The sequence below is a fragment of the Indicator indicator genome, chromosome 36, assembly GCF_027791375.1.
Source record: "Indicator indicator isolate 239-I01 chromosome 36, UM_Iind_1.1, whole genome shotgun sequence".
Classification (NCBI taxonomy): domain Eukaryota; kingdom Metazoa; phylum Chordata; class Aves; order Piciformes; family Indicatoridae; genus Indicator; species Indicator indicator.
In genome coordinates this window covers 3,730,563-3,746,077 of record NC_072045.1, presented here as the reverse complement: position 1 = coordinate 3,746,077, position 15,515 = coordinate 3,730,563, and the positions used below count along the sequence as shown (strand labels likewise).

Sequence of the window (15,515 nt, the reverse complement as noted above, 5' to 3'; positions counted from 1 at the left end):
GTCCTGAGCAACCTGATCCAGCTGGAGTTGTCCCTGCTGTCTGCAGGAGGGTTGGACAAAACCAGAGTCACAGAATCCTAGAATGGCTCAGGTTGGAAGGTACCTCAGAGATCATCTCCTCCAACCTCCTCACCACGAGCAGGGACATCTCTCATCTAGACTCAGCTGATCCAGGCCTCATCCAACCTCCCTGGGCAGCCTGTGCCAGAGTCTAACCACCCTCAGACTGAAGAACTCCTTCCTCAGCTCCACTCTAACTCTGCTTCAGCTTTAAACCCTTCCCCCTTGTCCTGTCTCCAGACACCCTCATGAGGAGTCCCTCTGCAGCCTTCCCATAGGATCCCTCCAGCTATTGGAAAGCAGCTCTGAGGTCCCTTCCAACCTGATACACTCAGTCTGGGAAAAGCCTCCCAAACCCAAGGCAGCAGCATCTTGCTGGGTGTTTGGGGGTTTCTTTTTTTGGTGCAAACTCTTTTCCTGGGATTTGGGTAGCTGTGGAAGGGAGGCTGGATGGCTCAGTCCCTCCCCTGGGAGGAAAACAACAACCCAGGGTTGGTGCCGGGGTGTGTGCGGCTGCGCAGGGAAGCTGCCTGGGGCACAGGGATGATTTCAGGCTGCATCTCTTCCCACACTTCCAACCTTCCCAGCTCACACTTCCCTGCCCTCCCTTTCTGCCCCTGCCCCCTTTGGGTGCACAGATATAAACCCTGCAGCCACGATGTTTGCTCTGGGGGCCAGCAAGGTTTGCCTGCAGGGTGCCGATGGCTCTGGGCTCATCCCAGAGCTTTCCCTGAAGACGGTGCCAGGGGATCTGCTGGTGGCTGCTGCTGGTGAGCTCACACCGTGGGCACTCCTTCAGAGCCAGAGCAGCAGGGCAGGGTCACTGCTGCTGCCTTGCTAGAAACCTTGGAACTCCCAAACGCTTCTCCTCCTGCCGTGGGAGCAGTGCTGGCCCAGCTCAAGGCAGCACAGGTAAGCCAGGCTGGGGGGAGTGCCACTGGGCACTCTGGGCACTGCTTTGGTTTTTCTCTCCCCTTTCTCTTTGGGCAAGCAGCATCCCCTGGGCACTGCTTGGATTTTTCTCTTCCCTTTCCCTTCAGGCAAGCAGCATCCACTGGGCACTGCTTGGATTTTTCTCTCTCCTTTCCCTTTGGGCAAACAGCATCCATTGGGCACCTCTTGGATTTTTCTCTCTCCTTTCCCTTTGGGCGAACAACATCCATTGGGCACCTCTTGGATTTTTCTCTCCCCTTTCCCTTTGGGCAAACAGCATCCATTGGGCACCTCTTGGATTTTTCTCTCTCCTTTCCCTTTGGGCGAACAACATCCATTGGGCACCTCTTGGATTTTTCTCTCCCCTTTCCCTTTGGGCAAACAGCATCCACTGGGCACTGCTTGGATTTTTCTCTCTCCTTTCCCTTTGGGCAAACAGCATCCATTGGGCACCTCTTGGATTTTTCTCTCTCCTTTCCCTTTGGGCGAACAACATCCATTGGGCACTACTTGGATTTTTCTCTCCCCTTTCCCTTTGGGCAAGCAGCATCCATTGGGCACTGCTTTGGTTTTCCTCTTCCCTTTCCCTTTGGGCACTGCTTGGATTTTTCTCTCCCCTTTCCCTTTGGGCAAGCAGCATCCCCTGGGCACTGCTTTGGTTTTTCTCTTCCCTGTTCCTTCTGCCTCACATCTCTTCCATCCTTTGCCCATCTCTTGACTGCCACCTGTTCAGCTAGGAGATGGATTCACCACCTTGGGGCTGATTCTGTTTTCCCCCTACACAGCCACCTGCATGGCTGTAAAAGCATAATGCAGAGCACCATGGCTCAGGAGAGAGCCACTGTGGTGTGGATGAGCAGATGGAAACTGAAGGTTAGGAGGAGGCAGACCTCAAACCTTTCATTTCTCTCCTGTAAGCTGTGATCTCACCTGCTCTGGGGAGCCAGGCAGCCTGGATTAAAGAGAGGGCAACTGTAAAAGACCTGTGGAGGTTTATCCACAGATCATTTATCTGCCTGGAGCAGGAGCTCACAGGGGAGCTTGGCTATATGAGTGTCACACTCCTGGGGCTTCTCCCTTTGAACCTCTCCCTGGGAAGAGAAGCAGAGGAAGCTGTGGTGGCTTCATACCTGCAGCAGTTGCTGAACTCAGTGGTGATGCTGAGCTGACACCAGGGCAAAGAGGGACTTGGCTCTTCCTCCACATGATCAAGTGATGAGAGGTTTGTAGATAAACTTCCTTTCCTTGTGCCAGGAAGGAAAGCAAAAGCTTTTCAGAGGGAAGGAAGCTGCTTTCCAGCAGTGCCTCAGGAGCTCAGAGTCTGTTTGGTGTCTCCACAGTCCCTGCTGACAGCCAGGAGGGTTAGCAGCAGCCAGGGAGCTCACTGCTCAGCTCCAGGGAATTTCTGTGGCTCTTGTGTACCAGCAGCTGCTGGAGTTTGGATGGTGCCTCCAAGCACCTCTAAGGTTGGCCCTCAAACAGCAGCTTCTGAAATAGCTCCAAAGGAGCTCAAGGATCTGAAACAAAACATTTCAAAAAGGGAAACCTGATCAGAACTTCGAACAGAAAGTGATGAGGGTAGGAAAGCCTTTAGCATGGGCAAGAAAGACAGGCAAAAGGTTGGATTCACTTTAGAACCTCACCTGGAGCTGCAGCTCCTACCACTGCCAGAGGCCAGGCTGAAGGACCTGGCAGTGCAAAGCTTGCTGACAGATTTTGGTTGGAAGGCAGCTTTGCTCTGATGCCTTTTGCTGGGATCCCAGGACGAGGTTTGCACAGCAGCACACTGACAGTGAGATCACTGCCAGCAGAGACACCTCCCAGTGTCTTTGCTCTGCACCCCGAGGACTTTGGTAATGCCCAAGGTTTATGCTGGTGCTGTGGGGCCAAGCTGAGCTCACACAAGGTGAGCTCCAGACCTCAGAAAGATGCTGAGGAGCAACTTAAGGAGAACAGAGCCAATGAGCAGTAAAGCAGGCAGGGTTATCCACTCCCCAAAGGTAGCTCACAGCCCACAGAGTGCAGGGAACTCCTCTTGGCAGAGAGATCTGAGTCATAAAGAATGTGAAGAGAAGGGAGAAGACAGAGTGGCAAGGCCAGGGCTGAAATGGGGAAGCATCATGTGGCAGTGACAACCCCTGCCTGGAGACCTTGCTGCCATGGATGGGGGCTGTGGGGACCACCCCCAGACGTTCCCTGGGGTGATTTATCATTGCTGCACCGTGGGGAGAGAGGAGCAAACAGCCTGCAGCAGGATGGGTGCTGGGCAGGGGCTAAGGCTTTGCTAGCAGGGTAAGGCTGCATTGCTGGAGCAGGCTGGGGGCAGGCAGTTCTGTGTGTGTGTCCTTCTCTGCCTTCCCTTGGGGTGTGCAGCTGCCTGCTGCTGTGAGCACAAGGCTAACCATCCCCTTCCTCTCCTTGTCTTCTCTTTGCCAAGGTGGCCCAGCCATGCCCAGCATTTTCTCCTACCAGAGTGCTGAAGTGGATTGGTGTGAGGGCAACTTCGAGCGCTCGCCTCTGATTGCTGAGTACTACAACACCGTGAGTCAGGCAGGCTGGGGGCACCCAGCAGCTGCTTCTGGGACACCAGATGGGACAACCTTCTTTCCTCTCCTCCTGCTCACCCCTCTGAACTCCCTGCTATTGGAGGGTTGCTGGGATGGGGAGCGTTTTCTGAGCTTCAGGTAAATGAGGAGGCTTTGATGGTTCCCAGGAGGCTGAGGAAAGGAGCTGGGGTCAGGGCTGCTGCTGGTATGGAGCTGGGGAAGGGGCTGGAGGATAAATCTTATGGAGAGAGACTGAAGAAGTTGGGGCTGAGTAGTTTGAAGATGAGGAGGCTGAGGAAAGGAGCTGGGGTCAGGGGTGCTGCTGGGGAAGGGGCTGGAAGATAAATCTTATGGAGAGAGACTGGGGCTGGGTAGTTTGAAGAAGAGGAGGCTGACAAAAGGAGCTGGGGCCAGGGCTGCTGTTGGCATGGAGCTGGGGAAGGGGCTGGAGGATAAATCTTATGGAGAGAGACTGGGGCTGGGTAGTTTGAAGAAGAGGAGGCTGACAAAAGGAGCTGGGGTCAGGGCTGCCTCTGGCATGGAGCTGGGGAAGGGACTGGAGAATAAACCTTATGAAGAGAGAATAAACCTTATGAAGAGAGAGCTGGGACTGGGTGGTTTGAAGAAGAGGAGGCTGAGGGGAGACCTCATGATGCTCTACAGCTACCTGAAAAGATGCTGTAGGGAGGTTGGTGCTGGTCTCTTCTTACAGGTAATGAGCAATAGATCAGGAGGGAACAGCCTCAGACTGCACCAGGGGAGGTTTAGGACTGGACAGCAGGAAAGATTTTGGCACAGCAAGAGAGGTTCAGGCATTGGAACAGGCTGCCCAGGGAGGTGGTGGAGTCACCATCCCCAGAGGTGTTGAAGGTGGTTGAGATGTGCTGCTTGGGGATGTGGCTTAGGGGTGACCTTGGTAGAAGAGGGTCAGTGGTTGGACCTGATGATCCCTGGGGAGTCTTCTCCAACCTGAGTGATTCTGTGGCACGTGTGGGGCTGAGTTCCCAGTGAGGAAACTCCAGCAGAGCTCCTTAGCCCAGGCTGGTGAGATCCTGTCATACCAGTCCTGCAGCTCTCCTGCCAGCTGGGTCAAGTCCCACACAGGGCTCCTGGATTCCAGCTCAGACATACAGGAGTGGCAAAAGAAAGAACAAGAGACACAGCACTTCCATGAACCATGCTGGGCAGGTTGGGAATCTGGAGCTCAAGGTAGAGGAAAGCTGCTGCAGGAACCAGTTTCACCTCCTGGGAGAGATCCTTTCTAATTCAGGCTCCTTCCAAGGCCAGCCCTTTGCATCTTCATCCAAGGCTCAAGCAGGGCTGGCAGCCTGCAGAAGCCTTGGTAGATAACTCCTTTGCAAGCAGCTCTACAGCTCAGAGCAACCCCAGGCTAGCAGGGCTGTGAGGGCTGTGGATTTACAACCTTCCAGGGGCCTTGTTTACAACTGTTAGCAATTGCTCTCTAACACCAGGAGTTCTTCTTCTCATGGAAATGGCTCTTCCCCTCCTTTTTTTTTTTTTTTTGTTTTTGTTTTTTTTTAAAGCATTTCCTGCTGTTAATAAATTGCCCACAACAACAATAATTCCCTCAGCCCAGTCCTGCAGCTCCCCAGCCCTAACTGCCCAGCAAGGGTCTCAAGGGAGGGACGCTAAGGCTGTAGAGAGTCACTTCGCTTTCATACAGCATGGTCAGGGCTGGAAGGGACCTCTGGAGATCATCCAGGCTCAATCCCTCTGCCAAGGAAGGCTCACCTAGAAAAGGTCACACAGAAACACATCCAGGCAGGTTTCGAATGTCTCCAGAGCCTGGCTGAGGCTCCACCACCTCTCTGGGCAGCCTGCTCCAGGGCTCTATTACCCTTAAATTGAAGAAGTTCCTCCTCATGTTCAGATGGAACTTCTGATGGTCAAGTTTGTGCCCCTTACCCCTTGTCCTGCCACTGGGCCCCACTGAGCAAAGGCCTTCCCCTCTTCTCCTCTCCCCGTCTTCTCCTCTCCCCATCTTCTCCTCTCCCCCTCTTTCCCTCTCCCCCTCTTTCCCTCTTCCTCTCCCCCCCTCTTCCTCTCTCCCCCTCTTCCTCTCCCCCTCTTCCTCTCTCCCCCTCTTCCTCTCCCCCTCTTCTCCTTTCTCCCTCTTCTCCTCTCTCCCTCTTCTCCTCTCCCTCTCTCTCTCTCCCTCCCCCCTCTCCCCTTCTCTCTCTCTCTCCCTTCCCCTCTCCCCTTCTCTCCCATGCGTTTCTTCTCCACATGGATCAATTCCTCCTTGTGGGATCTTTGTGGACCTCATCTCCCTGGCCTGCCCTGAGCCAATGACACCAACACTGAATCCACCAACACTGACTCCACTCTCCTTTTGCCCAAGGTTCAGACCAGCTGAGCACCCAGCTGGGCACCCAGCCAGCCCCTGCCCAAGCCTCCTGCCCCACTAAAGCAGCAGAGCTTCCTCATGGAGCATCGCCTTCAATGTCTTCTTCCCAACATTGCCTGGGGAGCTCCAGCAGAGGATGGTTTTGTGCCAGCAGCAGCAGCAGCAATGTGCTGCTGAGAATTCCTCTGTGCCAGCCCTGCTCTCTCTCAGCTCTGCTTGGGTTGGATGCTTTTTATGAGGAATAAGCACCAAGGGTATGAGCAAAGAATGTAAACAGGATATTTAAGCACCTAATGACAGAGGGTGGCTCATGATTGGATTCAGTTCAGCCACAAAGCTCTATTTATAGTGACTCACTGACCCAGAAAGTTATTGTCTTCTGCCTGCTGAGGGTCCTCAGGCAGGGATTTGCCTTTCTACCCTCAGCTCTTTCCTGAAAGAGCATCAGCAGGACAGTGACCATGTCCCTGTCCTCAGGGCTCACTGGAGAGAAACCCAGCTGCAGGTTCAAGTGACCCAGATACCCCCTGAGAAGCAGGAAGCCTTCTCTTCTCCAGGCTGAACAGCCCCAACTCCCAGCCTGTCCTCATAGCAGAGGTGCTCCAACCTTCTCAGCGACTTCCTGGCCTCCTCTGGACCTGCTCTAACAGTTCCACATCCTTCTTGTGTTGGGGGGCTCCAGAGCTGGCTCCAGTACTCCAGGTGAGGTCTCAGCAGAGAGGAGAGCAGAGGAGCAAAATCCACTCCCTCCACCTGCTGCCCACGCTGCTGGGGCTCAGCCCAGGATACTTCTGTCTTTGGCCCCCTGGGCTCTTCTCTCAGCTGAAGCTGTTTCTCTGGCCTTTGAGAGGATGAATATGCTCCAGTGAGTCTTGCAGGAATCTCCTTGCCCTGCAGACAGGACTTGTCTTGAGTAACCAGCACATACCTGGGCTGCTGCTGCCTCACTGCTGTGCTCACAGAGCCAGGCAGGGCTCTGCAAACCAGCAGTTCCTGTCCCCATCTCTCTCAGAGATGTCAGCAGATTCTCTGCAGGTCTCTCCTTCCATCTTGGGCTGCAAAGTGTCAAACTGCAGTAGCCCTGGGGCCTTTCCCATGATCCAGCTAAAGCACCAGGATTAGAGATGTGTGGCTGATCCTAGTTTCATTTTCCTCCTAGTGAAAGAGGGAAATGCCCAGCACAGGCTTGGCTCAGGCACATGGAGCAGTAACTCAGCCTTGTTAGGAAGTGGGGCAGCAGTGGGAGCTCACAGAGTGGAAAACCAAAACCTGAGTCACTCTCACAGCTCAAATCACCTCTTGGCTCCATCACCACTCTCCTATCTCCCTGGCTTCCTGGGTGCTTCCTAGGCAGTACAACTCTCCTGGCTAGGTATAAGCCCTGGCCAGTAGGACCCATCCAGGTAGAAGTAGAAGTTCCTAATGGGAATGGTGGGAGCAAGCCCCTCCTAGCCCCATATGAGATGGAGCTTGGAAAGATACAAGACAAAGCAGGGCTTGGCTCTGGTGACTGATGAAGATCCTGGCCAGGATCTTCAGATCTGGCCAGCCTGATCTAGTGTGAGGTGTCCCTGCCCATGGCAGGGGGGTTGGAACTAGATGATCCTTGTGGTCCCTTCCAACCCTGACTGATTCTATAATTCTATGATCCTCTGTCCTCCCCAGATGTGGGCTTGGAGCAGCTCTCCCCTAAGCCTGAAATTGTGCCAGGGGAGGGTTAGGTTGGAGGTGAGGCAAAGTTTCTTTGCTGCAAGAGTGGTCAGGGACTGGAACAGGCTGCCCAGGGAGGTGGTGGAGTCCCCAGCCCTGGAGGTGCTCAAGAAACCTCTGGCCATGGCACTTGGGGCCAGGGTTTGGTGGCCACGGTTGGGTTGGGTTGCTGGTTGGACTCGGAGGTCTCTGGCAAGCCAAACAATTGTAACGATTCAAAGCCCCGGGCCTGGCTCCTCTGCAAGGAACCGCTCTTATCTCTTCGACTGCGTTGGACCATCCCCTGCCGGTCCCTCCCCTCTGCTATCTGATCTTGCACACCTCCCACCGCAAGCAGGCAGCGATAAGGCTGCTGGCTGCTCTCATGTCATTAGCGGCGCTGTCGCAACGCCCCGCAGCCGCAGCCAGGCCTCCCCTCCGCGCAATCCCCGGCTCCGGCCTTTCCTCACTCCCAGCTGCGTGCTGGCACTTGCACTGCTGCCGCCCCTGCAAGCCTCACGTCTCTTGTGCTCCCCCTGCTCGGCTTCCAAAAGCCTCTTAAAAGCACGCCCCGGGAAAAGAGAAGGAGGTTTCAGCACGCAGCTGTCAGTGACCTTAAGGCAGGGTTTGGTTTCTGCATCGTTTCTGAAGGGTGCAAGTGGGACCAGAGCTTCCCTGTTCATAGCTGGCATGGGAACAGGCTTGGGTTTGGCACTGAGCACCTGCAGAAACCCCAACCACTTGGCCTGAGGATTGCCATCACCTGGGGCATCAAATGGTCTGATGAAAGCCTCCGTGAAATCCCAGCTGTTACAGGGAGCAGAGGCCTTCCCCTCTGCTTCCCTCTGGAAGCTGAGAGGAGGTGTTCCAGACACATGACAATATCCCCATGATTTGCAGCCCTGGTACCACAAGCAGATGCCAGGGGGCATCACAAGCCAGGCATGCATCTGGCAGTTTTCCTGGAGCATGTGAGGCTCCAGCTGTGAAGGTCAGAGTCCAGGCTTCAGCTCTGGGTCAGCACCTAGCTGGAGGATAAACAGCAAATGACTGGCAGGGTGAGATGCAAGTCAGCCTGGTGGCTCTGCCATATGGCATTTCCACCCCCCCTGGCATGGGCAGGGACAACTTTCCCTAGCCCAGACTGCTCAAGGCCTGCATCCAGCCTGGCCTCAAACACCTCCAGGGAGGGGGCAGCTCACCCTGGACTTACTGGATGCAGAGGTGCCTGCAGGGAGAGCCCAGATGCCTGCAGCTGTGGCTGTCCCAGCAGCTGCCCTCCCAGCACCAGCCTGACTCCTCCAGCATCGACTCTGCCCTCTCCCTCCCTCTGCCAGGAGCAATGCCTGCTCCCGCCCACTGCTTCCCACTGCAGATCAGCATCACTGTCCCACAGGGAGACACTGAGGCAGGGGGTGGGATGGGTTCCTGCCCAGGGTGGTGCAATAAGCTGCAGGTGCCTCTTGTTTTGCAGATCAGCAATGTCAGCTTCTTTCTGCTCTCTCCTGCCCTGCTCCACCTGAACCGGCAGTACCGGCAGCAGCGTGCCTTGCCCATGTACCTCGTCGCTGCCCTGCTCGTCTGTGTAGGTGGGTGCCAAGGTGCTGAGAGTACCAAAGAGGCTGGCAGAGAGCTCAGCTCTTCATGCATGCCACCTTTGGAGGCTGGTCTTTGGTGGCCAAAAGCCCAGGGGCCAACTGGGGGAGGGAACCGAACGGAGCCCTGCAGCTCCTGGCTCCTGCTGGCTGTGGGTGCAGGGCGTCCAGCCCAGGTGGTTGCCCTGGTGCTGTGTGGACTGACTCAGTCTGCCCTTCACCAACACCAAGCTCCATGCCCTGCTCTGGATTCACTCACTCTGCCCTCCACCAACACCAAGCTCCATGCCCTGCTCTGGATTCACTCACTCTGCCCTCCACTAACACCAAGCTCCATGCCCTGCTCTGGATTCACTCACTCTGCCCTCCACCAACACCAAGCTCCATGCCCTGCTCTGGATTCACTCACTCTGCCCTTCACCAACACCAAGCTCCATGCCCTGCTCTGGATTCACTCACTCTGCCCTCCACTAACACCAAGCTCCATGCCCTGCTCTGGATTCACTCACTCTGCCCTCCACTAACACCAAGCTCCATGCCCTGCTCTGGATTCACTCACTCTGCCCTCCACCAACACCAAGCTCCATGCCCTGCTCTGGATTCACTCACTCTGCCCTCCACTAACACCAAGCTCCATGTCCTGCTCTTCAGGAATGTTCTTCCTTTAGGAGAAGGGCAATAAAGCTGGGGAGGGGTCTGGAGCACGGCCCTGTGAGGAGCAGCTGAGGGAGCTGGGGGTGTTCAGCCTGGAGAGGAGGAGGCTCAGGGGAGACCTCATTGCTCTCTACAACTACCTGAAGGGAGGTTGTAGCCAGCTGAGGGTTGGGCTCTTCTCCCAGGCAACCAGGGACAGAAGGAAAGGACAGTCTCAAGCTGCTCCAGGGCAGGTTTGGGCTGGATATGAGGAAGAAATTCATCACAGAAAGAGAGATTGACCCTTGGGATGTGCTGCCCAGGGAGGTGGTGGAGTCACCATCCCTGGAAGTGTCTCAAAACAGCCTGGATAAGGCACTCAGTGCCATGGGTTGGTTGATCAGATGGTGCTGGGTGATAGGTTGGACTTGATGATCTCCAAGGTCTTTTCCAACCTATCTGATCCTGTGGTTCTGTGACTCTGTGAATGGCTCTCCAAGGACTTCTCAGGCCTGCCAGGAGGAAGCTTTGCTGACACAAGCTCTGTTTCCTCCTGGCAGGTATCTTCTCCATGTACTTTCACATGACCCTGAGCTACGTGGGACAGCTCCTGGATGAGCTCTCCATCCTCTGGTCCCTGGCTGTGGCTTATTCCTTCTGGTACCCAAAGGTTTACTTCCCCAGGTTCATCAAGAGCAGGTATGGCTCAGAGGGACACAGGTGACAGGCTCTGAGGGGAGGGGTGGGACACTCATGGGGGGACATTGGCAATTGATAGGGGGAACATTGACATTGATGAGGGGACACTGACATTGATGGGGGGACATTGACAATTGATAGGGGGAACACTGACATTGATGGGGGACACTGACACTGATGAGGGGACATTGACACTGATGGGGGACACTGATGGGGGACATTGACATTGATGGGGGGACACTGACACTGATGGGGGGACATTGATGGGGGGACACTGACACTGATGGGGGGATATTGAGGCTGAGAAACTCTCCCAGGGGGAAGGATGGTGCTGGGCTCCTGCCAGCTGGAGCTGCTTGCCTTTGGGAAGCTGCAGAGGAAGCTTTGCATGGAGGATTTCAAGATGAATTCAGCAGTTCAGGGTTGCTGAGCACTGGCTCTCAGCTCCCCAAACTGCCACAGCATCTCCTGCCATCACTGAGAGCTTTCCCTGCAGGCTGATGACCCTTCCTGTGGGTCAACCTGGTCCAAGTTAACACTCCAGGTTCCAAAGGTGGTCTGCAAGGAGCTGGCTGAGCTAGAGGAGCTCAGCAGAAAGGCTGGGGGGGGGGTACTGGGTGAGCATGGGTCAGCAGAAAGAGGAACCCAGCAGGGCTTTGCTCCAAGGGTATCACAGAATCACCCAGGCTGGAAAAGACCTCAGAGATCATCAAGTCCAAGCTAAGGTAGTGCCATCCTGGCAGCCTGGAGCCTGCTGTGCCAGCCCAGTTAGAAGCCTTGCAAAGGTCTGCTCCAAGCCTGCTCTTCCCATGCCAAAGAGGAGGTCACCAGGAGTTCACTCTGGAGACGTGGCTGGGGAAGAGGGGAAAGCACTTGGCAGGGATTTGCATGTGAAAGGCTCCTCCGAGCCCTATTGTTCAGTCAGCCCAGACCTGCCTGCTTGCAGGGCTCAGGCCCCTGCCCTGCTGGGACTCCTGCACTGCAGCCCTGCCCTGTGCAAGGCTCTCCATGCCTTTGCCTCTTGATGCTCTTCTCTGGCATCACCATCAAAGTGTCCAAGTTACCTTCTGGGCTGTGCTCCCCACTCTCTCCTGGTATAACTGGGGGACTTTATACCACAGATGGATACCTCAGCCTCCCTGCCAGGAGCCCATGCAGTGAACTTGGCAGTGCTGGGTTAATGGCTGGGCCTTAAACGTCTTCTCCAGCTGAAATGATTCCATGATTCTATGTGCAAGCAGACTGGAGGGTGCTGGAGAAGGGTTTCCATTCCCAGGCACTGAGCAGGACCTCCTCTCATCCTTAACCTTCCATGCTGCGAAACCTGTAGGCACTGACACTCAGCTCCCACCTGCCTTTAGGAAGCATTTCTTCTGGCTGAGTGGTGTCACCACCATCATCAGCACCTTGATGTCCTTCATCAAGCCAGCTGTCAACGCCTACGCCCTCAACTGCATCGCCTTCCACCTGCTCTACCTGACCTGGCGTGAGCTGAAAAAGTAAGGAGAGGGCTCAGAGGCTGACCTGCAGGTCCTGTGCATGCTCCTGGCAGGTTCACACCTGGCAGAGGCTCTGTGCACAACAGGGAACTGAGCTCAAGCCTTCATCACCCACATGCTGGGCTCAGCTCTGCAAAGAGGAGGGGGAGCCTGGGAGGAAAAGGCACAGGCAGGGCTGTGGGCAGTGGGGTACAAGAAGGCCACCAGAATGGGGACAGTCCATGGGCTTTGTGTGTTTTCTCCTCCCCAGCTGCTATCTGTGCAGCTCTTTCTCTTTTGTGAGGAGTTTGGGAACGAGTGTGGGGCTGGGAGAACCCACCAGGAGCAAAGGAGGAAGGCAGGAGTGCCTTGACAGCTCTCAGCATCATCCTCACCCAGAGCAAGGCAGGAACCCTCCCCACAGAGCCACACTCCTCCAGCTCTTGGGGTCTTCTCTCCAGAAGAAACCCTCTGGATTTTGCCCTGGCAGGAGCCAACCCTCTTTGAAATTCACTTTCCCTCCTTGCAGGTGCAAGGACAGAAGGGTTCACCGGATGGCTGCAGTCATGGTGATGTGGTGGGTGCTGGCCATCAGCAGCTGGATTAGTGACCGCTGGCTCTGTGGGCTCTGGCAGGCCATCAACTTCCCCTACTTCCACAGCTTCTGGTAAGGGCTCCAGTGTGGAGACAGAGACCCGAGCCCAGACATTTCAGGGGCTGAAGGGGAGAAATGGCAGCAGGGCTCTGCTACTCAACCCAGGAGCAGCCACAGCCCCGCCCAACCTTCTCCCTCTTTCTTCTCTTGCTCTTGATGCTGCTTCTCACCCTGGCCCCAGCCCAAGGGCTTGGTCCTATCACTGCTTCCTAGCCTTTACCTTTGGCACCACCAGGCAGGAGGTGCTCTGCCAGGGAGATTGTTCTGCAGGACCCTGCACCTGTTCCTGGGAGCTGTGTGAAGTGTTCTTGGGGACACTTCAGAGCTGAACTGAAGGACAGTCACTGCCTTGGCCATGTCCTGCTTGGCTAAGAGGTTTCAGTGCCTGGCCAAGAGGTTTCAGTGGCTGGCCAAGGGTGGCTGAAAGTGCTGCATGCAGTGAAACATCTCAGATTCATCCTCACAAACCCCTGGGGTGACTGAGGGAGACACCCAGCACTGCAAGGTGGAATGGGTGGCTTGGTTTGGGGCTTGAGACCCTTACCTCACCTCACCTCACCCCATCCTCTCTGAGGGAAGAATTTCCCCCTCCCCCCCAGCTCCTAGAGCTCTAAAATGTCCTCACAGGCACAAACCCTGCAGGACCTACAGCCCCTGAGCAGCCTGTTCTGGTGGAAGTGTCCCTACCAATGGCAGGGGGGTTGGGACTAGATGAGCTTCGAGATCCCTTCCAACCCAAACCATTCTATCCATCTATGGGCCTGGGACCTTTCCCTGCCATTGTAACACCCCTTGGCCCTAGCCCCATGGTGGCAGTGCCAGCCACACCACCAGAAGGTGCAGGAGAGCAGCTGGAGTTGCCCCTGGCCACCAAACCTCTCTTTGGTTCCCTTGCCAGGCACGTGCTGATTGCCCTCTCCCTCCTCTACCTCTGCCCACTGGTCATCTACTTTGATGTCTGCTATGAGATGCCATCCTTCAGGCCAAAGCTTGGCTACTGGCCCAGTGACTCCTGGCCCGTGGTGGTGCCCTACATCACCCTGGAGGAGCCCCACAAGCAGTGCTAGGGGCAGCTGCCTGCAGGCATCCCTCGGGCTCAGGGGGGGGACCCTGCGTGGGGGACCCCTCAGCTGCGTGCCTGCTGCTCAGACAAGGGCAGCCTGGCTGGTGGATGGGGCAGGGAGCAGCTGAGGCCTCGTGGTGCCAGGCATGAAGCAGGATGGGAGCCCACAGGTGCCTTGGAAGACTCTGCCCACACTGGCGGTCAGGGGAAGCGAAGATCTCCTCCAGCAGCTCTCCAGCAAGAAGGGGAGGGAGATGCTGCTTCTGCTGTGCCTTCTGGTGGCACCCCTTGCTGACAAGAGCAGAGTGGAGAACTCAGAAGCCAAACTGGGGACAGCTGGGCTTGTTGGGTCTGTTCTAATGATGATGATTATTATTATTGATTTTATTTATTGATGGATGTGGTCTTGCTCAGGAGGGCTGTGCATTAAAGCTGTGGACACTGCCTTGCACTCAGCTTCTTTCTTTCCCCTGGAAGTGTTCAAGGAGAGGTTGGATGAGGCTTTGAGCAGCCTTGGGCTAGTGGAAGATGTTCCTGCCCATGGCAGGGGGGTTGGAAGTAGATGGTCTTGAAGGTCTCTTCCAACCCAAACCATTCAGTGTTCCCTCATCACCCATCAGTCACTCCCACGGGGTGGCCAAAGCTCTCTGTGATTGAGGGAGAGCTGTTTACAAAGAGAAGTCCTCCTGGGTGACAGCCCCAAGGAGGCTGCCCTGGCCCAGCTCCTGGGGTGCTCTGCCCTTCTTCAGTCCCCAGCAGCCTCCCCAGCTGTGGCAGTCTCCAGGGGCTATGTGCAACTTGGAGACCTCTCTGAAAGGGCTGGCTGGTGGCAGGGGGTGAGGTAAGGAGCCAGGACATGAAACAAGGCAGTACCTTTGCCAGAACAAAGAGCAGATGTACAGCTCAGAAGAAGGCCACCACAGTGCCACAGGTGATGCTTTCCAGGTTCTCCCAGCAGTGAAGAAGTAGCTCTGGCAGCCATGGGATGCACCAAGAGCTGCAGGCCTGGGTCCTGACACAACCAGGAGGGACTGGCTCTGCAGAACACCCAAAGCCTGGCAGAGTGGTTGCAGGGGGACCCCTGTGATGCAGCCAGAAGAAGGTGACATCAAACTGAGTACCAGAGGCTTGTTGGGTCCTTGAGAGGAGAGCAAAAGGAGAAGGGCTCTGGGCTGCACCTCTGAGGCAGGAGGAGCTGCACGGTGCAGCATGCACTACCTGCACCTTGCAGCATGCACTACCTGCACCAGGGCCCTCCTGTGGCTGCTGCCACCTCTTGGGACTCTCTGCAATGGTCCCCAGAGCCACTAGATGGCAAATTTGGCTCATGAACCCCCAGCGATATTTCATCCCGGGACAGGGATGTCTTCCAGCGGTGGCTGAACTCCCACTGCTCTCTACAGCTCCTTGAAAGGAGGCTGGAGCCAGGTGGGGTTTTGGTCTCTTCTCCCTAGGCTCAGGTGATAGAAGGAGAGGAAATGGCCTGAAATTGTGCCAGGGGAGGGGTAGGTTAGAGATGAGGAAAGATTAGTTTGCTGCAAGAGTGGTCAGGGAATGGAATAGGAATAGGCTGCCCAGAGAGGTGGTGAAGTCACCATCCATGAAGGTGATCAAGAAACCTGTGGCCATGGCACTTGGGGCCATGGTTTGATGGCCATGGAGGTGTTGGGTTGCTGCTTGGACTGGATGACCTCAGAGAGCTTCTCCAAGCCAAACAATTCTCTGACTGTCTCCATACCCCAGCACTGGGGCCAGGCACCTCTCCTCCACTACAGGCATTAACGAGACACCTGCAC

General features: G+C 55.8%; 1 protein-coding gene across 1 annotated transcript; it reads left to right on the top strand.

The window, feature by feature from the left end:
* Nucleotides 1-3,441: 3,441 nt before the first annotated feature.
* ACER1 (alkaline ceramidase 1) lies at nt 3,442-13,723 on the top strand. Its single transcript, XM_054396300.1, has 6 exons — nt 3,442-3,534; nt 9,071-9,185; nt 10,385-10,523; nt 11,885-12,022; nt 12,531-12,668; nt 13,555-13,723. The coding sequence occupies exons 1-6, from the start codon at nt 3,442-3,444 to the stop codon at nt 13,721-13,723; spliced, it is 792 nt and encodes a 263-aa protein (XP_054252275.1).
* Nucleotides 13,724-15,515: the final 1,792 nt, after the last annotated feature.

Excerpts from the sequence above, each read along its gene's own strand:
- ACER1 (XM_054396300.1), top strand. The coding sequence starts at position 3,442 with ATGCCCAGCATTTTCTCCTACCAGAGTGCTGAAGTGGATTGGTGTGAG. Across the intron at positions 9,186-10,384 it reads TGCCCTGCTCGTCTGTGTAG|GTATCTTCTCCATGTACTTT; the intron begins GTGGGTGCCAAG and ends TCCTCCTGGCAG. Across the intron at positions 12,669-13,554 it reads CCCTACTTCCACAGCTTCTG|GCACGTGCTGATTGCCCTCT; the intron begins GTAAGGGCTCCA and ends TTCCCTTGCCAG.